The sequence below is a fragment of the Python bivittatus genome, unplaced genomic scaffold (genome assembly GCF_059951505.1).
Source record: "Python bivittatus isolate LINGU-HERP-01145 unplaced genomic scaffold, Pbiv_v1 ctg000080_np1212, whole genome shotgun sequence".
Lineage (NCBI taxonomy): Eukaryota > Metazoa > Chordata > Lepidosauria > Squamata > Pythonidae > Python > Python bivittatus.
In genome coordinates, this window is record NW_028277035.1 from 70,532,420 (window position 1) to 70,559,387 (window position 26,968).

Below are 26,968 nucleotides of genomic sequence, written 5' to 3' on the forward strand. Positions count from 1 at the left end.
TGATGCATTTTTATAAAGTGTCCCATATTCAGTACAGACAATAGGTAGCATGTTACTGAATTAAAACAACACATCTGTCCTTTTGTGACTCAGGGAATTATTGAATAGCAGTCTGCATGCCTCACTGATGGATGTCTTAATTCCACAGCACACCAGATAACTGCTGTTTAAATGGTAGAAACTCAGCATGAAACTGTGAGTGACACAGCAATGTTGCTGACCTGCTAGAACATACATGAGGTGCTAAATCAAAAAAAGCTGAATTAATGATGCCTTAGGGATGGCATATTAGGTTTTGCTCATATCTGTGAATATACATATTTTTCATATGTATTGGAAACATATTTATCTCAGGCAGTGTTAACCCAGGTTTGCCCTGTAATTATAATTAATTATTTATATTGCTAAGAAGACAGGAAACATGAAAATTTGCATAAACTGGTAATTAGAAATTCCCTACTGCATTGGGTCTGCTTGTTTCAAGCTCATATTACAAGTCCGTGGCTAGAATTCTATATAGGCTATAGATGAATTTATTTAAATGCTGATAAAAGATTTATCCTTATGGAAAGCATTCATTGGCAGTGGTAAACCAAATTCCAACTGGAGGTATAAATAGTAGTTTTTGGTCTTGGTTCCAAAAAGTAAGAAATATACTTTGCTAAACTTTTACCTTTTATTGGGTCTGATTCTATTAGCTTTGGAATACCAACAGAAAGTCTGAGCCATTTTCATATTGCAAATATGATTGAAGAACCCCATGTTACGAAAAAGCTTGCATTTATATCAACTATGGCTGGGCCAATAAGTAATAGTGAGGTGGTAGTGAAATATCAGCACTTTCCAGCTCCATGTGATCAAAGCAGCATTGTTTTATCAGATGCCACTTGCATTTTCCTTTATAACATAACAAGAATTCAAATCACTCAATACTGGCCTACAACTGGAGCAGAAAACCACACTTGTATGAAATATAAATTTTGAGAAAGTATTTTTTCACAGTATTTAGAGACTGATTCATCACATACAACACAGGATGAGAGCAATAGTAAGAACTATTCCTTCTTTACAAATTCACTATATGTGTTTTTAACAGATCTGGAAAAAAAAGCTCTCAGCTTGGTTAGCTTTGATGGACAGTTCTTCTGTAGAATATTAGCATTTCTGATGACTTTTAGCCAGTCACTTTGGATATATATGAATACTTTCTTCATCAGTATCTATTAAGCTTCCTTCTAACTTTTACTGAAGATAAGCTTGTCTTTACACTTGCAATCAGGTATTAGACTGACAACTGCAAAGCCAACAAGAACATATTTTAGGTGATCGTTAGACAGCCTTTCTCTTGTCCTGAAACTATTAGGCACATCTTTCTGATGAGCTACCATATTACTATTTAACTCAACTTCTATTACTATCCTGTATGTGGAAATGAATTGGTGAAAAGCAGCTTTCACAGCCAATAGGAAGCTTATTAAGGGATTTCTGTTTTGTTCCTTAAGAGTTATGACAAGGATTTACAATCTGGTTTTAAAATAACCAGATGCACCAGTGGATAACCCATAATTAGAGGCTGTAAATCTAACATACAGTTCAGTATTACTGAAGTTGCTACAAAGCCAGTCCTCAGAACTGTATATTGTACATGTTTTTTTTTTAAAAAAAGACTAAGCCTATCTAGAGCTGCTAAAGAAAGGCTGGAGTTACTAGTTTTCTTCCAGTGGGAGCAATCAAGACTGTCAGATGGGCCATGTGTACCACTTGATTTCTGAAAAAGTCTTGCATGAGATGGGTCTCTTCAGCCAAAATGCTAATTAGCTGCCTGCTTTATATTAGAAACAAATATACAGGGTAAGTGTAGAAAGGAACAGAAAAGGAAGAGGATTTCAAGTGAGCAAAGGGTGGGTTAATGTGCACAAATTACAGGTAGTATCATAAGTTCTGCTTTTCTTGCATTGATTAAAAATGTAGCAGGACAAGCAGATGGTTCTGGGCTTGTGGGTGTTGTGGGACTACAATTTCAATATATTTTAAAAAGTACCACTTTCTTCACACATTTAACACAGCTGCAGCAAACACACACCCACAGAAGTATAGTGAGCCTTTAAACCACACATTATCAGTACAGGAGAGAGACACACATCCTACTTCCTTCCTGAATGAAGGATTTGTACGTGGGTGTGAGAACAAGGACATTTTACTGGCTCCTGGAAGTCAGCAACCATTTAAAATATTTTTTTGGAAGAGACAGCAGAGAAAAGGAAACTGAAGAAAACCATGACAACCAGTCAGTCCACCTACCCACACCGCCCACCGGCTTCATTTGCTGACGCATAAAAAAAAAAAAAAAAAGCCGAAAGATCTCAAGCTGTCTGTACCAGCTTGGGAAGGTGAGCAAGCCCTCAGAGCTCATTAAATTCCTTCCTCAGCTCCTCTTATATGCCTGCAGCTACTGAGCAAGTTGAATATAAATAGAAGTTATATAACATCCTTGTTGATTCCTGTGTTAAAAAAAAAAAGTAGCATGACCTTGTTTAAAAAAGCCTGCCTCTTCCTGCTTATCAAGGACTTTAATCCTTATAAGGATTAGCCTGAAGCCACCTGTAGCTGATTTACATGCTAAAAGAAAGTTACACTAAAAAGAATAATGCCATGTGTTGTTCTGTCCTGATTTTCTGGGATGCTCTAAAATCTGTATATAATTTCCTGGGCAAATCTCATCTCATGAAGCCGTTTTAACAGCCTGGAGAATTGCATTTCATTTATACCTATGAGGCAGAAAACTGGACTATGATTTCCATTTGTAGCAAATGTATCAAAAACTAAAAAACTAAAGCTAAAATTGAATAGATTTGCTATAATTTCTCCCACCCCTTTTTTTTACACTCTTAGTATCTTGTTCGATCCTTTCTCCTCAACAGCCACATATGATAATTTGACTACCCATCTACTGGAATGTTACCTAGTTGGTTTGGTCTGTACATGAAAGTCAGTAGAGGTTTCTGGCTCATCCTGAGCTTCTGCCTAAGGAGAGTCACGCTGGCTTCTGGAACTGAGTCTGCACGCTGCTCCGTCACCCAAATGCTATGTATGATCCACCGGTTCTACCTACAGTATTACGGAAGTGGACAATGCATCAGAACAGGAGACCAGCAGACTGTACAACTTGGAGTAACTGTGCTTTTATTAGGTTGCAAAACAGCTCTCTAATAGTTAAGTGTGGGCCAAGGGCTGGGGGGGGGGGTAAGCACCGTAGTTGGTTTTCTATGTATAGAGGTAAGAGGAAGAAAGGGAATATGGATAGAATTTTTAAAATATTTTAGAACAGAAGAGGATTGAAAGTTGCTTAAATAACACTCCTTCCTTCTTTCTCTTACATTTTTCTTATCTCAAGGTCTAGCAGCCTTACTCTGCTGCTGCAACTCCACTACTCCAAATTATTAACCTCTCATTTCTCTCTGGCTCCTGTCCTTCTGCAAAGATTCCACTGTCATCTTTATTTTCAATAACATCATCTATTAACCCATACTCTTCAGTTACCCTATACTTTCACTTTAACTTTCTGGAATCTGCTGCTTAGTTTAACTGTCTTGACTTTCCTTCCTCTAACTCTGGCTTTGACTATCTCCTCTCTGATTTCCATTGCCTACACTTCTCATGAAAACCAATAATTTCCCCTCTGACAAAACAAGGTACTTTTACTCTCTATGACCTTTTGGCTTTGATATGATTTATTACTCTGTCCTACTTTTAAGTTCTAGTCTCTACGACTCCAATCCTAGGTGGTTCTATTCCTACCTGTTTAGTTTATCTTTTTATGTTTCCCACTTTAAACTAGATGTTGGACAACTTGTTACAATATGTAACAAAAATTACACATTCTTTTAAAATATGGTATAGCTCGAGGATTCAGGCTTAAATATGGAAAACTCGGTGATGAATAGATTAGCAATCTTATGAAGTCATTAATTTTGAATATAAGTACCCAGGAAATTGGGAGCTGATTCTTGAGCCAAACCTGCAATATTTCAAAACAATCAGTTTGTCTAAAGATTTCTAATATAGAAAGATGTTTAACTAAGTATCCACTCATATTGTTTTCTGAGGACTCAGAACTGCACAGAGACCTTATCTTGGAAGCTGCACACGAGCCCCATGTGTTTACTTCCTCAACTGTTTCTGCATGAAATCAGCTTGATCGGTTTTCTGTTTTCTTAAAAATAAATTACTACTTGTTTCTAGAAATCAGAGATTTTAAAAAATTCATAGTCAGTGACTTATGTGAAATGATCTTCATTGGATTTGCTGACTTTCATGCTTTAGGTCAAGGGTGGACAATGTGTAAGACTGTACAGATTTTCTTTGCACCTCCCAGGTTCTTTGTCCCTCTTGATTAAACTTTCAAAAGATAATTTTAATTAACAAAGCACCAATTTCTAGCATCATCTTGATTTACAAGAATGCCTTTGGATCCCGCACAGATAATAACATTGGATTTGCTCCAAGCTGGACTCTGGCCTTGAGGCAGACCCTGTGGAGGTGACTGAGATTCGGTCTGGCCTGGTTGTCTGGGATGAGCTTGATCTTGTTGGTCCTGATGAAGAGGACAGGGTTCTTGGAACTGTTAGATTAACCACCTGTATATTGGACACATATCACTCCTGGTTAGCCAAGTCTTCCTAAGAAACAACATGTGGCTGGATCCTGGTGGGTGTGAATTCATCCTTGCTTAAAGATTCATCCTACTTAAAGAGGCAATGGTATACCATCTCTTCAAGAAGGTATAGCTGGATTCAGCCACTTTTGGATAACTTTTTTCCATCTCCAAACTTGCCTTTTTGGAGAAGATTGCTAAAAAGGTGGACATGCAGCAAATTCAGAGAATCCTGGAGGAAACAGATTATCTGCACCCTTTGCAGTCAGGCTTCAGACCTGGGCATGGGATTGAAACAGTATTGAGTGCACTTGTGGATGACCTCTGATGGGAGCAGGATGGGCTTATGCATCCATTCTGGCTCTTCTTGATTTCTTAGCAGCTTTTGATCATGGTATCTTTCTGGCCAGCTCTGGGGACTAGGAGTGGGATGTAGTTTTGTGCAGGTTCTCCTCCTCTCTTCAGGGTCAGTTCCAGTCAGTGTTTATGGGGGAGGGGGAGAGATCTAGTCCATGACCCTTCTCTCTTTGGTCCCCCAGGGCTCAGTGGTTTTCCCACTCTTATTTAAAATCTACATGAAGCCACTGGGTAAGGTCATCCGATGACATGGGGTGAGATATTATTAGTATGCTGATGATACCCAGCTTTCTCTGCCCTGGGCCAAACAAGTGATGCTATGCAGGTTCTGTCTCACTGTCTGGAGAATGTAGGGTTCTGGATGGGGAAGAACAGGCTTAGCCGAACCCTGCCCAAACTGAGTGACTATGTGTTTTGGGGATCCAGGTTCTTCCATCTTTGGTTCTGGATGGAGTTGCACTAACCCAGACAGAACTGGATGGAGTTGCACTAACCCAAAGAGAACTGTTATGTAATTGGGGTGTCCTCCTGAACTCAAGACTCCTGTTTAAAGAGCAGGTGGCAGCCATGGCCAGGAGGGCTTTTGTACAACTTTGTTTTGTGTATCACTTGCAGCCCTTCCTGGCACTGCTCATGTCACACATGGCTTAGTCACCTCCAGATTACCACAAAGAGCTCTACATAGGGGTGCCCTTGAAGACCATTCAGAAGCTGCACCTAATCCAGAATGTAGTGGTGTGGACAGTTATGGGCACACCTCAGTATGCCACGTTACACCTCTGCTTTGTGAGCTGCACTGGTTCCAAGTGTGCTTTCAGATGGCATTCAAGGTAGTGGTTGTCACTTATTAAGCACTCCATGGCATGGGGTTGGGTTATTTTCAGGACTGCCTCTGATTGTTTCTACCTATCCCACTATGACAGGAGAGGCACACTCCGGGTCCCTTCAGTTAAATGTCATCTTATGGGACCTTGGAAGCATGATTTTTCTTTGCAGCGCCTGAACTTTGCAACACCACACCACCTAAGATCAGATTGGCCCTGATCCTGCTGGCCTTTTGTAAGGTGCTGAAGACCTGGATGTGTTCCAGGGCCTGGAGATTGGGAGGTTAGATGGCCCATTGAAAAGTTTCTGTCTATTGTTTTGTTGGGTTCATCCTCAGTGACTGTTGTTGCTTTTAAAATTCCTTGCTAATATTTTTTAGTGTTTTAATGTATTGTTATCAACCTTTGCGAGATGGGCACCATATAAATTGAATGAATGAATGAATGAATGAATGAATGAATGAATGAATGAATGAATGAATGACACACTCCTGGTTTCTAGCCTGGTGCCTTCGTGTTCTAGACCTGCCTTGGGTACCAAGCCAGCTGGGTGACCTTGGGCCAGTCTCTCTCTCTCTCTCTCAGCCCTAGGAAGCAGGCAAGGGCAAACCACTTCCAAAAAAAACTTACCAAGAAAACTGCAGGGACTAGTCCAGGCAGTCACCAGGAGTCAACACTGACTCGAAGACACATACAAAAAATAAAATAGAAAATAGAAAATAGAAATGGTGTATGGCTGCAACAGAGCTCTTTGTTTAGCAGTGAATCCCCTTCCTGCTAAAAAAGTAAGCTATGGTGATTGAGATATTGGAAGCAGGGTACCCCACCCATCTGCCTTTGGGCAAATGGTATTTTGTGACTGCTGATACTCCCATGGCAGCCATTTCTGAGAATTCATACAACATAGTCTCAAGATTCCAAATGTACTAACAGATCTGCAAAAACTGCCTCTTTCTGCTTCATGTTTTTTTCAAAGATTCAGAAACAGAAGCATAGCAGTACTTTTCCTACCTGTATAATTGTGTTGCCACCTTCCAGCAGGGCAATAGCCAACAGGATACTTTCATGGAAAACTCTGTCACTAGTGGCATTCATGATGAGGTCTATAACTAGGTTGGATGCTCCTTCCTTATCCAGGTGACACTGGACTTCTGTCAAACTCATTTCACCACGGTTTGTTGAGCTGGAACCTGATCCACCTCCTAGAAAAAGAAATGAACAAATGAAGCTTTTTGTGTTCCTTAGCATTAGAACATGTGCTTCACTCATGTAAAAAAATTAAAGAAAGAAGGAAAGGAAAGTTTTAACTGTGAATATGTTCTCATTTATTGTCTGCTTTGTACTATCTTGCTTTGCTCTTTATGATGCTGACAGATGATGGTGTCATTAAAAAGTTGTTCATTTTTTAATATTCTCTCTTACCTCAAGGAGCTCAGAAGTGATAGTATTATAAATAGAATGTTATAATTGTTTCACAACTCTATATCATAAAACAATCACAAACTACTAAATTAGGAATAATTTAACCAAAGTAATTAAAACCATTTGAAAATGGGAACCTACCAAGTGGTTCTAAAAAGACTGGTTCAGGGGCTATTACAGATTGATTGTAAACTGCCCAGAGAATTTCTATTATTAGGTGGCAAACTAGTACAATCCATTAATCACTGTAGTGGCACAAACTATGCAATTTTTCATTTAATTCCAGTTTTCCTTTCCAACCTGAAAAATTTGCAATTTGGTTAAGACAATAAAAATAAATGCAATTTGGGCCCATTAGAATACCTATTACTGATCAGAATATAGGAATTGTCATTATATCAGAGACTGGGGTCCATGCGGTCTCATAAGAGTTATAGTGACTTTCCAACTTAATCACCTCCTGTTTAATTCTGTAATTCAGAGATGACACTGGACAATTTGCACGTAAATAATTAAAACTATAGCCTCTTAGCAGTCTCATATTTCTCCTCTGATCAGATGGTCTGTCACTACAAATAGTCCTTGACCACTACAGGTTTAATGACCACTTGTTCAGTGACTTTTCAAAGTTATGACGGCGCTGAATGAGAAGACCTCTGACCAGTCCTTGGAGTTGTGGATGTTGCAGGGTCCCTGCCATCACGTGATTGTGATTTGGGCAGGGTAACTGGCTCACAATTTCGACAGTCTCAGCATCCTGTGGTCATGTGATTGCCATTTGTGACCTTCACTGCCAGCCTCCGACAAGCAAAGTCAACGGAGGAACCGTCAGGAGGTCGCAAATGGCATCACATGATGTTGTGCCTAATGATCGTGTGGGATTTGCTTAACAACGGCAACCGGAACTGCCACAACTGCCGTCGTAAGTTGGCGCAGTCACGTGATGTCACGCTAATGACTGTGTCGCTTAGCGATGGAGTTGCTGGTCCCAATTACCATTATTAAGCAAGAACCACCTGTAGTTGCATATCACTTGCTCCCTTCTAAAGTCACCATTTTATCACTTCAGTAAGTTAGAAAACTTTGAAGAAAAAAAGCTCAAGGCTAAACAATTAAATTACAAAGATATGTAGAAAGGTTGCTATATGGTGAAGGCAGATCCTGGACATATTTACTAACATTTTTGGAAAAATATTACTTATTTATGATATGGGGGCCAGAAATATGTATATTTGTTCTGAAAACAGAAAAAGCTATTGACACTAATGAGAGTCTTAGTATAAAGAAAAACATAGATACTGGGGTTAGATGACCAATAAGAGAACTTGTGGAAGGCACTGTCTGGATAATCAGTTCTAAGCTTTATTCAGATACATTTTCAAGCACAGGGGCTAGAGTCCTGTTTTCATTCCTGTATTTATATCTGTATGTAGGTCTGTATATGAACAAGTGTCTGTTTGGTGTGTGTATGTGTCTGTCTCTCTATACACAGACAGTGAAACTTGTCTTAATGGACTAACGGGGTATATCAATTATTCCCCAAAGTTCTGTAAATTAAAGAATATTTCATCACAGCAATACAAATGACTTAAATGTTGTCATCTGTGTAATGATGTCATTATTAAATGATATAAACAGCCAGGGAATCTGGTCCCCTCCATCTAAACTGTTACATTAAGACTGTCAAGATTTATTTATTCTATTAGATTTTTGTCCTATCTTTATTTTTGCTGAATTCAAGGTGGCGTATATACTGGCAGTTTTCCCCACAAGAACAATCCTGGGTGGTGGGTTGGTCTGAGAGAAGGACTGGCACAAAGTCACCCAGCTGATTTCCATGCTAAGGGAGGACTAGAACTCACAACCTCCTGGTTTCTAGCCCAGCACCTTAGCCACTGCACAAAACAGGCTGTTTGATTTTCACAGTTTCTCTCTCTCTATCTCTTTAATAAATTATATATGATAGAACTAAGCTTCGTAGTTACTGATTTTAATAAAAAGACAAGCAAAGAAAGTTATGAATATCAACAAGTTCCGAGTTGGTAAAAATGCATGCGTAATAGGTTGGAAAAAGAAGGGGGAGGGCAGGAGGGGTGGGAGAGGAAGCTAATGAACAGACTAATTTCCAACACTTTACGAATTAATTCAGGAGACCAATTTCTGAGTGACAAAGAGGTAATATATAACAAAAAATACCTGCTGAAACAGTTGCTAAAACTGTCAGACGTATTCAACTAGTAATTAAGAGATAGAAGAGCCAACATAGCAGTCTCACAAGTAATCAAGGAGCACACGGAACATCCTACCTGCTCCCCCAGGTTTGCTGGGGCCTCCAGGAGATAGAGGGCCATTGCCAAAGCTGGTGAGGCTCTCTCGTCTTCCTCCACTTCTAATGTTTCCATAGTAACGATTTACCAAAACCTGTCTCAGGGCCTCCCCCTTAATTCAAAGATATTAAAAGACAGAAACACATTATGAATGGAACAAGCTAGCCAAAGTCAACAGAAATAGTAAAAGTGGTTTTCAGCCGGTTAGAAAGACAATAGAAATGAGGACTGGGAAGAAGAGATATAAATGTATGTAAACAACAGAAATACTACATATATCTATATCTATATCTAGCTATCTACCTATACCTACTTTAAAATGTTCTGTCTAGAACTTCAGATAAATTCATGAATGCTAAAAATAAGCAGCTTTACACTGAAATATAATTTATTCTAATATGACTGAAACATGGAAAAAGCAAGTGAAAATTGCATATAGGACACAACTGAAAATAGCACTTAAATATTTATGAAACTAATTATTCTTCTGCAACTGGTACCAATTAGTTAAGTGAACAGAAAGTATACTTAATGTAATTTTCTCCTGTTTTAGACTTCCTAAAAGGTATTTGTTACCATGAAATAAATGTACATCTATTGTCTCTATCAGTGAAGTAAGTTGAATAGGTGCCCTTTACTTCAGAATTTCCTAATTCAGTTATATTAACATTGAAGCCAGTATTAAATTCAGATAATCCCATCCTAATTTATATACTCTGACTACCAATTTCTTAAATTTTCAAACAAAAATTTCAATTGATCATGAAATGCAAATATTTCAACAGATATGTCACATGATAGGAAGTGGACACCATTGCTCCAGTCTTCTTTCCCACCTCCATAAGCACAATGCCAACCATTAATATTAGAACTGTCTGCAAATATAAGACTAAGTGGCTAAAGGTTTTAATGTACACTAGTTGCCTTCAGATAAATACCTTTCTTTTAATCTCCAGCAGTTGCACATTATGGCAAACAGTTCCCCCCCCCCCCCCCACAATACTGCAGTGATAATTACCATAAAGAGAAGCTCATCCAAATATCTCAACTTGGAGAAGCAAGAAGAAGGGGGTCCAAGTAGGTAACATTACCACTCTAAATCTAATAATAAATATTGGTTTTCTTTCAGTGTTTTTCCTGTCTATTACTGACCTCTGAAAAAAAAGGGAAGAGCTGCTCTTCCCTGTCAGCAATAAACCTGCAGGAGAGAATCAAAGAACTTTTGTATTTTCACTCATTTTCTGCCCCATCACCAGATGAGCCAGTGTTTTTGACACATCACTCCTGGCACATTCAGCACCACTCTAGTGAGCTATTTTTGTGAAAAGGGGAACAGAATAGAGTAGTACAAAGTCCCAATATATCTATATTGCGAGTGGTAAATATTGGCCACCTTTTTATGAGATTGAACCACCTTTAATGCTCTCTAAATATTCCCAGAGTGTAATTTCAGCTAATTTCAACATAGCATGAGGTAACTTTTCGCCAAAAAAAATAATAATAATAATTTAAGAGTAACACAAAGCTCAATAAAGACATAGAAAATTCAATATGATTCTCTCTCTTAAGCATTCCTTTGTTGCACAATGTATCCTTGGAACTGAATGAACAACATCCATATTTCTTTAGGAGTTAAATACACTTTCTATGATATCCCCAAACTTGGCTGGCTTTGCTCAAGCACTGAATCTATATTGCCTTCCAACTCAGTCCTGCAATGTAACAATGCTAAATAGATTGTTGGAGGTTACCAATGAGCATCTTCCATTCAGACACTGCTGAGAGGCAAGGAAGCTTTTAAGCAAGAATTAGAAGACTACAGGTAGTCTTTGACTTACAAACATTCATTCAGCGACAATTCAAAGTTACGATGGTGCTGGAAAAATGGACTTACAACTAGTCTTCAAAGTTATGGCCACTGCAGCACTCCTATGGTCACGTGATCAAAATTTGGGTGGCTGGCAGCCTGCCCGCACTTACCACCTCAGGGGCACATCAACTCCCCCCACCCATCTCCCCACCTTCTCTGCCCTTTTGAGTGCCCTGCACCCTGCCTTGAGGGGCGGCAAGCAGCCCCAGAACTACATGGTTCTGGGGCTGCTTACCACATCCCAGAAAACCACAGCATTCGTTCGCCCAGCTTCCTTCTCTCCCAGTTTCCCGCACAGACCTTTCACCTTTTGCACCCACCCACTGTGGCCAAAGTGCCTCGCTGCCTTTGCTGTCTCCTTTTCAGACTCAGCTTCTCCAGCAAATGTTTTCTGCACATGGTTCCCTGAGCCTTCAGAAAGCTGTGCTGCCTTCGGAAAGCCTTTGGAAAGACAGCACAGCTTTCCAAAGACAGTGCAGCCTTCGGAAAGCTGTGCTGTCTTTCCAAAGGCTTTCCGAAGACAGCCCAGCTTTCTGAAGGCTCAGGGAACTATGTGTAGGAAACATTCGTCGGAGAAGCTGGGTCTGTAAAGGAGACAGCAAAGGCAGCGAGGTGCTTTGGTTGTGGCGGCTGGGCGCAAAAGGCGAAAAGTGAGTGCAGGGAACTGGGAGAGAAGGCAGCTGGGCGAACAAATGCTTGCTGGGTCTTCTCGGGCACTGCAGCTTGCTGGGGTGGCTGCGGCTTCCCAGGGTGTGGCAAGCAGCCCCTCAGCTGTATGGTTCTGGGGCCGCTTGGAATTCCACAAGGCAGGATGCAGGATGGCCAAAAGGCAGAAATTGTGTGGGAGAAATAGGTGGGGGGGGGGAGTTGGAGGCGGTTTCTTACCTCACTGCGGCTCGGGGCTGGGAGGGACCAAACCCAGAATGGCTTGGATTGGGGTGGGTCCTCGGGTTAACAATGGTAAGTGGGATTGCCAGGATTGCTGTTGCTAAGTGATGTGGTCATGTGATGTCTCACTTTACAATTGCATTGCTGAGCAACAGAAATTCTGGTCCCAACTGTGGTCGTAAGTCGAGGACTACCTGTACTCTACTTCTAGACTGTTGGGTTTTAGCATGATTAATCGTCACCTTTAGAATAATCTTTATAGTGAGGAGCACCCTTTAGAACTGAAAAAGAAAGGAGCATTCAGATAGGAAAAATTCTTGCATTATACTTTCAGAAAATTTTTACAAAAGTGATATAAATTCCTGGTATTTATATTTATTTCTAAAATGTAATACACTCTCACTATCTCCCAAGATCTTCAGTATCTTTAATAAGTGGAAAAATAAATACTGTCAGTAATAAAATAAATAACAATAGCAGTAAGCAGCCTGGAAATAACTGGTAATTGACTATACATGTTTATATTCACATGGAATAATTAATTATTTCCATGTACTTTGAATATTTAAGATATTAAGTTACACACTGGCTAAAAAAATGGCCTATGTACATAGTTTCTTAAGAGAGCAGGGAAAAGAATTTTAATAGAAATTTTCTACAAATAAAAAAACTCATCTTTGTAACTTTTATATATATCCTGTTTTTTAGGAACAGAAAATAGATGTCTCAGACTCTGTACTGGCTTTAGTGTGAATAGACATAACCATGCCAAGGATTACAGGATGCATTTCCTCAAGTACTTATAAGGCAATATGCATATTTTGGCTCCAGTAAGAGATCTAATTCACACAATCTACTGGCTCCAATGAGAAGGGAGTATCACACAGACTGAATTTGATTTGCATGGACTTCATATGGTGAGAAAATGCCCTTAAAAAAATGAAAAAGTATTTGAATCAGCTTTATCAATTCGAATTTCAGCTCAGTTACTTGAGCTGTGTTTCTGCTCCCAATAGTGACCAATGGACAATGCTCTAGTAATAGTTTTTCATGAACTATGTTCTAGCGACATTTAAACATGTGTTAGTATAGCAACCTTCTCAACATTATGCCTTCAGATGTACTGAACTTTAACTCCTATAATTCCTAGTATATATACCCCAAATTAGGGAAGACTAATGTTTGCTGCAAACAGTATTAATGAAACAGAACATGACTATATGACCATAGTCTGAGCTAAACAATGATAATACAGGCCTGATAAAAGCTGAATTCAAATAACAATAGTTGTATGCAGGATGGATTACATAGAACAAAATAAAATATCTTGATCTGTCTGTCTGTCTATCTAGTTGACATCAATTGTTTAGTTGCGTAACTTGAAGGCAAAAGACACAACAAAATCAGGCAAATTAATTGCACTTCAATTATGCTTTCTTTCCGACTCAAAGAAAGCTACAGCTGAATTTTATTTCTACGGTATTTGTTACCAGTAGCAACAATGATATCACCACATATATTTGAGATATAAATTGAAGATAACTCTTAATTCTCATCGTCGCAGAGAAAAGAAGCACTCATAATAATTAGATCTGGCTGTCTTTGTTATTCCCAATAAAGAATAATTATACTGTGAAATGCAATATTTGCAAAAGAAAGCTATTACTATTCCAAAAGGATAAATCCTTCCATGTTTCCTCCTTTTAGAAATTAGTGTTATGTGTAACAGAATTATCCAGTTTATACTGCTACAATAAACCTTCAGTAGGATTAGGGCTATTCGGTTTGTAAAGATATTTCTGTTTCTAATTCTCTGTACAATAGGCATTATGTCATGCTCAATTTATAGGACAAGGCAGAGGTAACATCGTTTTCTAAGGCTGCAGACAATCAGAGTTAAGTGGACTTTTGCCTCTACCGTTTCTCTTTTAATTCAATCCCTGAAATCTATGGTGGTAAACGCATTATATAATCAAAGGAACAATGCATCACCATAGGGTTTCAATACTTCATCAACCCACAGATTTTAGGAATAGAGCTGACTATTCTGTTTTTCAACATCATATGAAGCAAATCACAAATCAATAAATCTTGCTGGTAAGACTTCAGAATGGTAAAATATTAAAGACAAGAAGAGAGAATATTGTTTAACAACCTCTATAACAACTTCTAAATGCCCAACCCAAGCCTTAAAAACGGTTTAAAGCCCTTTTTGTTTTCATAACATTTTTGAAAAAAACCCTCATTCTTCAGTCATGTCTTTTCCTTAGTTCAAATGAAAAATATAAAAACTAAGGAAGCCCTGTTGCAATTAGCATCCAACATATTCATCTTTAAGCCAGTGCTGAATATACATACCCTTTTTTGATCTTCAAGCTGTCTCCCTGGTAGACTTTGATCAAGCTCCTGGCGAGTGTGGAGAAATTTTTTTAAAAAAAGATTGGTACTATAGAGATACTAAATAAATTCTAAATAAGTTCTTATACAATGGGTTATATTACTCAGAGTACTACAGGAGATTAAATCAGTTGCTCTAATAATCTAATGCAGGGGTGGGCAATCTGCAGCCCTCAGATCCCAGTTGCCAATCCACTCCCAAACAATATAGCCAATTTTCAGCAGCAAAATTTTCAAGGTAAAAGTGGAAATTGGTACTTATGCCTAAGGAAAACCAGATACAGTTCTATCTTTAAAGATCTCCAATTCTTAAAATCCTCACCAAAAGATCCAGTTTTTCATCATTCATGCCTATCAGGGACATCACTAGGCATACTGTCTGTGGTTCTTGGAGGCCAACACAATATTTTTTAAGCTCAAAGATTGCCCACTCCTGAACTACTAAAAGTTTCCTTCATCTAACTTTGATAGTATTAAATCTAAGTTTGATAGTATTAATATTAACATTAACATTCATGTGCTGTTTGCGATGTTTTACATAGTAAATACAGAAAAACAGTCTGATTTACGTAACAATACCAAAAGCAACAACAGCAACAAAAAGCCATGCAAACACATACCACAACTGAACTTTACACACAGTTCACTTTACTCAAAATCTTGTTTTCCAAACATGGAAGAACTGCAGAGAAAAAACACTTAATTTCTGTCTGAAGAGAAATTCTCTCTTCAACATAACTTTTTTCTAAACACAGTAGTTTTTTCTGTTGTTAAGTCTTGATTACTTTTTAAAAGATTCTTTGGGTGAATTGTGCTTTCTTTTAAGACAATGATAAAACCATGGTTTAATAGTCAGTGCATGAGTTACAGTTAGCCTTTGATATACAGGAACTAGAAGATGAAGATGACTGGGCTCAAAACTGATAGATAAAAGTTTTATTGCTGCCAAGATAGTTGTTATATATGTATGGAATATCTGCCTGATATAGAACATAAAATCATATAAAGACCCCAGAATTTAACTCATCCTACTTTTTCTGGTCAATGAATTCTTGATTATTCTTTCCTGGGCTTGACATTGGAATGCATTTACTTTGTCCACATAATACTTTTGTTTCACTTCCTTCTCTGTTTTTGCCTTCCTCTTCCCCACTGGACCTAGAGGCTCCAGATGGATCTCCTACTCCCACCCTCTGGTCAGATGGGACTGAAAGGCATTGTATTATTCCATTTCTACATTTTCATCTCCTGGGAGGGGGGGTTAATTCTCTGGCATAAATTAGGAAAGTTTCATTTATTCTGAGGTCTTCTATTGTATCTTCCTTCCTCCAGACACTAGGAAGGGGTAGAGGTAGGGTGGAGATTTGTCTCTTTAACTTATTTGCCAGTTACTTCCGCCATTCCAGACCAGCTTTTTCCCTAACCCCAGTCCAATTCCCTTTCTTCTCAAGAAACAGAATTCCTGGGAGGCACTGAAGCCAGAACCTGTGGCCAGTTAGGTAATTTGGCCATTAGGGTACTGTGAATAATACTGTCAAATGAGATAAGACGCAGAGATATCTTCTGCTGCTTCCCATGATGTTCCCATATCTGGATAGTCCTTTTCTAATAGCAGTGAGGGAAACTCCCTAACAATGACAGTCAGCAGAACCCTTGTAGGAACCCCTGACATGATTCAATTGACTCCTGAAGATGTGCTGCGTGGCTTCCCATTCCTGGAGAAAATGGGAGGCTTCTGGGATTGAATAGAGAGCCAGGACAACAAGTGGTAGTTATCACAGGTAGCTTGAAATAGCAACATCTGCATAGAAATATGAATTAAGTTCTTATAAGCAAACTCAGTGTCAAGTACAGGATAAGGCCAATTGTCCGGTTGGTAGCTCACCTACCAATGAAGATATTGCTCTAAACTGGCATTAGCCTCCTCTGTTTCACCATGCAACTTTTGTCAATGAGCAGAGCATAGGTTGTTCATCCAAGAGATGAAACAAAAATTCCAAAAACATACCATAGAGAACTTGTCATAAATGAGATTATGATGAAAGCTGTAGTTTCAGAAAACTTGTTGAATAATCAGATAAGCTATCTCAGGAGCAAAGAGAGAACAAGTTAAGGGATGAAAGGAACCAACTTTCCAGCCAGCTTGATGATGAGAGGCTTGCCATGGTAACAGGTTTGGCAAGAAGAAACATGAACCTTGATACCTGCTCTAACACAAGATCACCAAAAGTCATGGAGAAGGAGAAAGGACATTTCAAATACTCAAAATATCCTATTGGCCAGCTGTCGTGGCAAAGCTGCAAAACCTTTTCCCTCAAGGAAGGAGCAATTCTGGCACAGTTCTTCCCATTTCCAAGAAAAGATATGGAGAAAACAAGAAGCTCCTTGAAGGCAATCTATCAAAGCCAACACATACAGGTCCTGTTCCAGATGAGTACAGACTCAATCAGGCACGGAAGGAATTTCCTTCAAACCCCCTCCCCCCCAATGTTTCAATGGGTGAGACTAGACGTTTATAAATACATTGAACAGCACAGGGCCTAGACTGCAACCTACAGTATGCCATTTGACACTTCTCTCTAGTTTCTTGTGGAGCCAATGATGAGCAGTTGGTTGGGTATGATTTTCCAACCAGCTCTATATTCAACTAATGGTTAGCAGGCACCAGTTCATATTTTATCAATTTCTCTACTAGAATCTCTTGAGAATCTTAGTTGAATGCTTGGTTAAGGTTCACGCTGGCAACCACATTCCTGCAGTCAACTAATTGGTCACTCTACCAAAGAGAGATCAGATTAGATTGGCAAGACTTATTCTTAATAAATTCAGGCCAACTTCTGCCACACAATACATGGTTTTCCAAATGCCCACAAACTGCCTTAATAATCTGTTCCAGGGTTTTGCCCAACATCAGTTTGAGGCTGACTACTCTATAGTTACCTGGATCCTCTTTTTTCCCACTTTTGAAAAAAGCAAAAATTAACTTTTCTCCAAATATGTGTATTTAAACTTTCCATAACAAATATCAAATAAGGGAGTTAAGTATTTGTACTCCTCTGTCATGCAGATCAGACTGTAATCTTCCTTGAGATTTAATTTTATAAAATGCATGCTTTCAATAGACATTCTATTTTGAGAGAGCTTCACTGGTTACCACTAGGGTTCCTGGGAACAATTCAATATGCTGGTTATTACCTATAAAGCTCTATGCAGCCTGGGCTTTTGCTACTTTACATCTTCTCCAGGTAAATTCTGCCCACCTGACATGATGAGAGAATGATCTGGAAACCTGTACCTAGAGCAGGGGTCTCCAAACTCTGCAGCTCCTAGACCGCTTCATGAAGTTTGTTTATTGACCCCCATACCACTTTAACTAATAGTACTACCAATAAGAAGACTAACAACATTGTCCTTAGATAGTCCCATTGACCCTTGGGTGTTGATACTGACCACTTGGGAACCCTGCCCTAAAGAGATCTGGGTTAGGGCAAGGGACTTGGAAAATGGCAATGCCATAGGCAGCACCCTCAATTTGGAACAGCTTGCTCTGTAAGATTAGGCTGGCAACCAGCCTTTTATCCTTTAGAAAGCAGCTGAAGACTTTCTTCTATGGGATTTTGGGAGAGTTTTATGGAAGAACACAGATTTTTTAAAAGATTTTTAAAGAGCTTTTTTTTTAGTTTATGGGTATTTTTAATGCCCTGTTTTAAGCTGCCTACTGTCATTTGAGCAGGCAGTATATAGGCAGACCAACTTGTATTTTGCAGAAGTCAAAGCTCTTGAATCGACTGGAATGACACAAAGATACAGGGAATAGCAAAGTCTGCATATTTGGCAGCCAAAGCCAAAGGGCATTTCTATCTTGGGATTGTAAGTGGTGAGGACTTAGTTTTGCATGCCAGAAAATCAAGTTTCTGTTATCCTGATCCCAATAAGTATAAGGGTTGTAAGTTTGAAGCCAGTCTATTTTCAAGACAAATAGAAAATGTAAAGGGAAGGCTAAATAAAATTGCAAGTTCTCCTGATGCTTGCTGAGGATGAGGTTTAGTGAGCGCTAGGTCCTGAATGTAAAAGCCAGTCATCAATGCTTTCAACCAAAAGAGGGGATGGACATGCTAAGTGGGCAAAGCCTACTTGCCAGTTTTGGAGTTGGCCATGCAAGGGAATCTGTTACAGCCTGCAATTCTATTTCTGAGCCCATCTGTATCTGTAGGATAACAAGAGTTACTAAATGTCAATGCATAGCTTCATGTGTTGGGGTTCCATACATTTCTGAGCACATTAGCCCCTGAACCCTTGAAGACTAAGAAAAGCTTGTTTCCCAACAGGCTAGACCTGAAATGTTTAGGGCATCTGCTTGTAAAATGCTCCCCTTCCCTCAAACACAGCACTAAGTCAATGCTTTTGAAGGGGAAATTTTAAAAAGGCACGATTTTGAAGCAGCCACATTCTCCACATTATAAAACATAAGCCTTGTGTGCATCTCCACAACTTTTTTTGGGTAGGGAGCAGAGCTCTCCTAATTCCCAATTCCATGGGTTCAACTTCTGAAGCCTGTGATGAGGTGGGAAGGAAGTAATAAAAAATATTTGTGGTGTGGCCTTCTTCCACTCATATTCTGAAACAATTCCTTGAGTTTCCCATTGATACCCACTGGAAAATGCAGACAAAATTTCTGACAGGCCAACAAATGAGGGTGTCCTTAATTTCATCTGATAGTCTCTCTCTTCAAACTGGTTAATTAAGCCTCTTTTATTCCAGTTCACAGCCTGGGCTAACAGTTCCATGGGTGACAGATTTTGCAGCTGTGATCATCAAGGGTTGCTTTCAGGAATACCAATTATTCTAACTGACCAAATCCAGGTTGTATTGAAAGAGGAAGGTTTGCTCATTTTGTAACTCTTTGTGTCATTAGGACAATATAAATCCTACACAAAATCAGTTGTTGGGAAAATACTTGGTCTTATAGAGATCTGTCATTCACATTGTACAAAGAAGACAGTAAATGTGCCAGTTCCCATTGTATCTGTGAGACAGAAAAGTGGTCATCAGAGGGCTGCTGCTACAACAATGGCTACTGGATCTCTGGCCAAGAGAAGCATAGGAGCTACTAGTTGTGGAAGATTCTACCTAGCTGCTAGGCAGCTGTTCTATCATCTGTGTTAGCTGGTCCATCTGGATAGCAACTTGGTTCTGGTATTGGAGCAAAGTATTCTCATCTCGATCCACAGCCAACAGCATTGAAGAGGGATCTGTAGACAGTGTTTGCTCTCAAGGTTGAAGCACTTTCCTCCTGGGACCAAGAGTAGGCAATACTTGCTGTCTGACTTCAAATCCAAAATAGCTATAATTCTCTTCTCTCTAGAAACACAATACTGCATCCAGGAACATAATACCAATCAAGGCTTAGAGACATGATTTATTGCAAACAAGATGCAAGGCAGAACAGCTGTCTGTTGCAGAACACAGAAACCAAGCCCTATAAATAAGCCCTATAATAGCCTTAAGGTTTAAATCTGAAGCCTCTTCCTCCTACCTTTTCTGTCAATATACTCTTGACTGTTCTTTTCCCAGGCTTCAGACCAGAATCTACCTATTCTGTGTGTTTATACAACAGATTTGTTTGCATGAGCATTGCTGTTTTCTGCTGTACCAGCTTCAGCACTTACAACTATGTATCTGGAGAATATCAGTTTAGGGAAAGCTCATTTAATTCAAATTTGCATTATATGCATTTTCGGGAAATAGAATTACAGTAGAGTCTCGCTTATCCGACATAAATGGGCTGGTAGAACATCAGATAAGCGAAAATGTCGGATAACACACAGTAACGATTGAGTGCGGTAAAAAAACAAACAAACAAAAAAACAATCCGCTGCCCCTGTTGCAATCAATTTTTGCATTGCGGCGTCGCACCGTTAGGAACAACAAGAAAGAGTACACTCACACTCGCAAACAAGCAGCACACTTTTCTCATCGCCGATTTATGCGTGTTGTTGTGTTTTTTTTAGGGGCGTTGGATAAGACGGAATGTCGGTTAAGCGAAGGTTGGTTAAATGAGACTCTACTGTAGTTTAATACTGACAGCAATTTTATTTTTAACTTCCTCAGGAACAGCACTTAAACCTGAGACTCATTGTCCCCCATGTACATAATATTAACTATAGTTTAGCATATGTCTGAATCAGAAACAGAATTTCAAATTGAGATTTATTTATCAAACTTATCCCTGCCCATCTCCCCCCAATGGGGGACTCTGGGCGGCTTACAACAGATTAAAATAATAAATACATAGTTAAAATTTATATAAAAGAAACACATTTACACAAAGTAAAAGGAAGAGGAAAATATTTTAGAGTTTTAGAAAATATTTCAGACTTTTGGAAAGATCAATAATCTAGAGGCAAATGTGAATGTGAATATGAATATTGTATTATTATTTAATACAAATTAATACCTCTTAAAAACAAAACTAAGAAGAGCTTAGAAATTTGTAGCTACATTTCTTTAAAGTGAAAGAATGAAAAATAATGTTCCTGATCTGGTCAAGAGTCCTCCTTAATGTATTATTCAAGTTTAGGGAACATGTGTATTGAAGGAGGGCAAGGGGACTGCAGAGAAAAATCAGTAAGTTTATTAGAGTTACTGTGTTTATAAACATACTATGCGTTCTTGAACTAAGTACACTGACATGTTCTACAAAGTTACTACAATAATTAGAAGATGGAGTAAATATGTCAGCTGTCTCTATGGCCCATAGATATTTTGTAGCATCTGCTATCTACATTGCAGTAACTTTTTTTTTTTCTATACCTACAAAGATCAACATTGTGCAAGCCATGGTATTCCCCGTGACACTCTATGAAAGCAAAAGTTGGATTTCAAAGAAGCAGGATAGGAAGAGTATTGATGCCTTTGAACTTTGGTGTTAAAGAAGACTCCTGAGCATACCGTGGACAACCAAAAAAACCAAACTGATCGATCATTGAACATATCAACCCAGAGTTTTCACTCGAGGCACAAATGACCAGGCTCAAATATCCTGCTTTGGACACATTATGCAAAGACCCAGCTCTCTGGAAAAGGCTCTAATTCTGGGAAAGGTGGAAGGAAAGAGAAGAAGAGGACAACCAGCAGCAAGTTACAGTGGATGAACTCAGTTACAGTGGTGATGAGTGGACTGTTGGAAGACTTGGAACAGGTTAGGGATAGATCTATGTGGTCGCTAAGAGTCAAAACTGACTTGATGGCACATAATCAATCAATCAATCAATCAATCAATCAATCAATCTGTTTTTACTCTGAATGCCTATTTGGGGGACTGAGATATGATGGAAATTGTTGTGATTAATACCTGCAATATCCCAGATTCAAAGTGAAATTGCTGATATGAATCTGAATAAATAAACAGAATAAATCTAAAGTGGTACCACTGATAAAGAATTAAATACAGAGAGAGAGCGCGAGAGCGCTTTAAATTTCTAGTTATATAGTCGCATAACTATTTTGTAAAAATATTTCATTTTTTAAATAAAATATTTAGTGTCATCTCCATGTAAGGTTCAAACAATAAGAGACCAAACGTGTAAGGATCCCTGAATAATCTCCATCAATTTGTTTAAAATTCCAAATACCCAAAACACAGATATATGCTCAACCACAGCTACTCTCAAAACCACCAATATTTGTACATTTTACAAATATAGGTGAATAAGTGACACACCTCTATATTGTTTTCCACTTCAGGTGACTGAGGCAGCTATTTAAAAACAAACATTAAAACAGAAAACTTATTAGTTATGAACTTTACATTTAAATGCATGGCTGAGACACAGAGGTGAAGATAAATAACATTAAACACAACAGTACAGGGCTGATATGATTACTGTATATAAAAATAAAAACATATAAGGTAAAACTAACTATATTCCTCATCTGAATGGCACTGCATCAGGAAAATCTTGCAGCTATGACAGCCATGGGTGTACATATATAAACACAGTTCTGTTAAATACTAAACTGTATGGATTGGGACAATCTATAAACACTGCTCAATGTATAAATGAATCTACCCAATGAATAAATGAATTTGCCCGAAGAGCTCATATTAAATTGATTTAGAGGAAAAGCATTTAGAGGGAAGGGACTAACCACAAATTATCCTTTTTCAATGGTGAGCACCTTCCCATAATTGAGTGACTCTAATTGGATACAGTCCACAAGATGTGAGTGAACAAAGAGTCCTATTGCCAATTAATTACATTTTGAAATATTCCCCAACTAAATGTGTGCTATGCTATTCTTTTTTTCTTTTTGGCTAAATCATTATCAGTGTAAAGTAAATGTTATTGTTTAAATAAACAGAATTTTATTTTATGTCTGTAAACCACCTAGAATCTAGGAACAGGGCAATATATGAGTAAAACTACAAATATTAACTGTGATAAACTTGTTTATTTGGTCTATCTATATTACACCTATTGTATAGTAATGTACATTTGTGTGTATGCAGATATGTGTATGTGCGTGTGTGTGTGTATGTGTGTGTGTGTGTGTGTGTGTATATATATATATATATATATATATATAGTCATCAAATATTCACACATTTTATTTATTTAGCTGTTAGACTTATACCCTGCTTTTCCTTTGGTACCTGATGGCAGCCTACTTTATATTCCTTCCTCGCATTTCCCCCCAAAAACTCTGTGAAATAAAATGGGCTGAGAGAGAACGGCTAGCCCAAAGTCATCCAGTGAAGCTGAAGGTGGATTTGATCCTGGGTCTACCAAATTCCAGTTCAGCATCTTAATTATAATACTACACTACCTCTCCATATTACTCTCTAAATAAGATAGCTGCAACAATTGTTGTAACTAATTAAGTCCTCATAAGCCATTTCAGTGCAATGTTTGTCCTGCAGTCTCATAGCAATCTCAGTGAAACAAGAAATTCCTCTGTTGCCATGCAGAAATATTTATCATTAATTACATTTTCAGGAGCAAATGCTTCCACATGCTCTTCTAGCTGTACAAGTGATTCATAGAAAAGCAGTTCCCATAACAGCTGGGAAACAATCCAGTGAATGTCTGATAGAGTTCTGCTAATTATGCGATATATATTTTCAAGCAGAAGATGACAGATCCAGAGTTGAGAGCTGGCGAAGTTGGGTTTTGCTTTAGGATTTCCTGTTTCTTGACATTTTATTAAGTGCAACTGAACTGTGCATCTTGTATTTAAGAACCAATGCATCCATTTTGTATGATTAAATAGGATTTAGTGATGGGAAAAAAGGAGATCCTTTACAAATGTTTACAAATATACATTAAAAAGAATGTATGTATAAGAAAATCTGTAGGATAATTCCCATCTTCACTGTTTCTGTACTGCTGCTCACTAATGTAAATTAGAGTTCCTCTTTATTAAAAAAAATTGGAGAACTATCTATTACTGTTAAAACGTTTTGACTGCAAAAATAATAAGTCTATGTAAAGAGTAAATTAAATAACCAAATTGTTGTCTTCTGAACTGACTTACATGAAAAAAAATCTCAGTGCAAAAATTAAAATAACACTATTTAGAACTACAGTCTATGCACACTTCCTGGCATAAGCTCCACTGAATATACTGTAGAAGAATGTACTTTTATTTATTTATTTATTCAATCTATATCCCACCTTTCTTTCAATTCAGTACAGCTAAGAATTAAATTATAAATTACACAGTAATTTTTAAAAAGCACAAATAAAATTAACATAAAATTAATTTGCAAATAAAAGCTTCATGAAAAAGATCTTAGCTGCTCCTTTAAGACTCAGAGAGTAAATAAAAATAGCACCATATTCTTTATTACATTCAGAACAGCAAACATAAAAACAATAATTAGACAGAGCCCCCTCCCCTCACCCCCATTATATTATTCTGTTCTTTGCTGTATTTTTACACAAGATCTCTTCTTTATTTTTATTAGGTGCTCCTTAACTAGCTGTTCAGGCCATTCTAACTTTTTATTTCTGAACAAAACTAGGTAAGTTTAACTGCCTGAAAGTCATTTAGTTCAAGCCAAGTAGCGTCTCCCACTCATTCCAGTCACTTAAGATAGGAGTAGACAACAATTCCCAAAGGTTCAGCCAGAATGGCCAATGATAAGGGATTCTCGGAGTTCAGTATTGATTTAGAAGATCATCATTGTACTTATTATTAAAAGAAAGGCAATCTACACATATTTAGTAGAGACTCTCTTTAACGCTATCACAATTTCAGATAAAAATATGTTCCTATAAAAAGGTAGTAGTATTAAGTTTGTGTAAAATTAATATATGTCTAAATCTCCCCCCTCCCCATATATATTACTCATTCCTGTTCCTTAATTACATTCAAGAGGATAAAAGCCAATGCTGCTTGTAGAGCTTCCTTGCAGTTATTGGAGATAATTTTTATCTATCTCAGTAACTTCTTTAGTAGCATGTGCTCACATTAGAGCCAAGCATTCTAAAACCAACATGGTATCTATGTTAACTGACTTTTAAGTTTTAATTTACATATTTTAAATTTGAGAATAGTCTTTTGATTCAGGTAATGTATTCACAAAACTTACAAATAATTTTGTCCTGCAAAGGTTTTTGACTATCCTATTTTTTGAAAGACTTTTGGCCCAGTAACAGAATATACAGATGCATATAAAGATGAGGGGGGGACGCGGTGGCGCAGCGGCTTAATGACGCTGAAAGTTGCCGGCCAGAAATGGTCGACGCTTCAGCGGTTCGAGTCCAGCCTTCGCGTTAAACAGGGTGAGCTCCTGTTTCCTCCCCAGTTCCTGTCAACCCAACAGGTCGAAAACTCACGTGAGTAGATAAATGGGTACTCTCACTCCGGTGGGAGGAAAAATGCTGGCGGCGCCTTGCAAAAAGGAGTTGGGAGCAGTTGCCGGTAAGCGCGAAAAACCGTGCGCGCCCGAAAAAGGCGCGAAGCAACAGAAACCCCGCCTCCTGTGCTTGCCAGCTGGGCTCTGCTCTAGGAAAGAGGCTCTGGCAAACCACTTCCGAAAAACAATTGCCTTGAAAACTGCAAGGACTCGTCCAAGCAGTCACTGCAGGGTCAGCAATGACTGAGCGCAGACAAAAATAAATAAATAAATAAATAAAGATGAGGAGCCTTTAGGAAAAGCAACAATTCCATATTAGCAAGTGATAAAAACAATCACAAAGGAAGCATCCAGGCTGAAATATAAACTGGAAGTATGGACTGATTTGCTAAAATGCAGTTTTAAATAAGGCTTTTTTGATCCCATTTCCTCTGCGGTTGTCTGAGAAATAAAAATGTAAGAAAAAGTAAACCTTTTCACTATTTAAATACAACTACAAATGCCCTCCAATTATTAGAACAGCCTTCATCCAGAGATCATGCTGGAACCAGCTTTGGTGTCCTTCCAAAAAGCTGCCAACAGAGTTCCATTATAGGCCTTTTGAGAGATGATGTTGCCCAATGTGGGTTGACACCATCATATTGTAATGTTTACTGCTGTTTATTTTAATTTTTATGTTGAATTTGTATTGTGGCTTTTAAATTTTTGCAATATTCAAACAAGGATTTTCCGTTCTGCAACAGCAACTGAAAGAATGAAATGCCCACCAGCAATTTAACAGTATAATTTATTGAGCATACAGCTCTTGAAGCTATGGAACAGTTTCTTTAAAATAAGGATTCTCAAATTTTGTGGAGCTGTGATTCCTAAAATGATAAATGACCTTGTATGACACACCCCAGAAATAGAACTAATGCTTTCACTGGGGTTAGGTCTATGCTAGAAAAAAACCCTATCATTTTCTTTTAATAATTAAAATTTAATCTATGATCACTAGTTCTCAAACTTTGCAGTTTCACAACTGTCCACTGGGGGCTTGCACAGGCAAAATAAGGAGGAAAGACCTGAGTAACTTTGGACTGCCTCTTGCTTTGCCAGTCCAAGCCTGATCAGCTTTTAAAGGAAAACCCTCTCCAAAGTTGAAACACTCCCTCCGGGGGAGTCTCAACTCATAGTCTGAGAACTGCTAAAATATGTGGTTTGGAAAACATTGAAAAATTCAGGTTAAATCAGTCTCAAAACCATTAGAACATTTTACTTTCAATCAGTGTACCAGTGCATTCGTTTTACTGGGACCTGCCTGTACAAATACAAAATAATCACGAGTCTACTTCATTATTCTTTAAATTAGGGTAACCTTTAAAA

The 26,968-nt window shown here is 38.3% G+C and overlaps 1 protein-coding gene across 4 annotated transcripts in view; it reads right to left on the reverse strand.

Moving 5' to 3' along the window:
• ITPR1 (inositol 1,4,5-trisphosphate receptor type 1) overlaps nucleotides 1-26,968 on the reverse strand; it is a 265,258-nt gene that overhangs the window by 83,900 nt on the left and 154,390 nt on the right. For all 4 annotated transcript variants that reach the window (XR_015794923.1, XR_015794924.1, XM_088134326.1 and 1 more), the window contains 2 exons: nucleotides 9,564-9,696; nucleotides 6,847-7,037 (listed from right to left, as the gene is read on the reverse strand). Coding sequence is in view for 2 of the 4 variants with exons in the window: in XM_088134326.1 (XP_087990452.1) it covers nucleotides 6,847-7,037; nucleotides 9,564-9,696 (324 nt within the window). In the remaining 2 variants the exon portion in view is untranslated. The remainder of the gene's footprint in view (nucleotides 1-6,846; nucleotides 7,038-9,563; nucleotides 9,697-26,968) is intronic.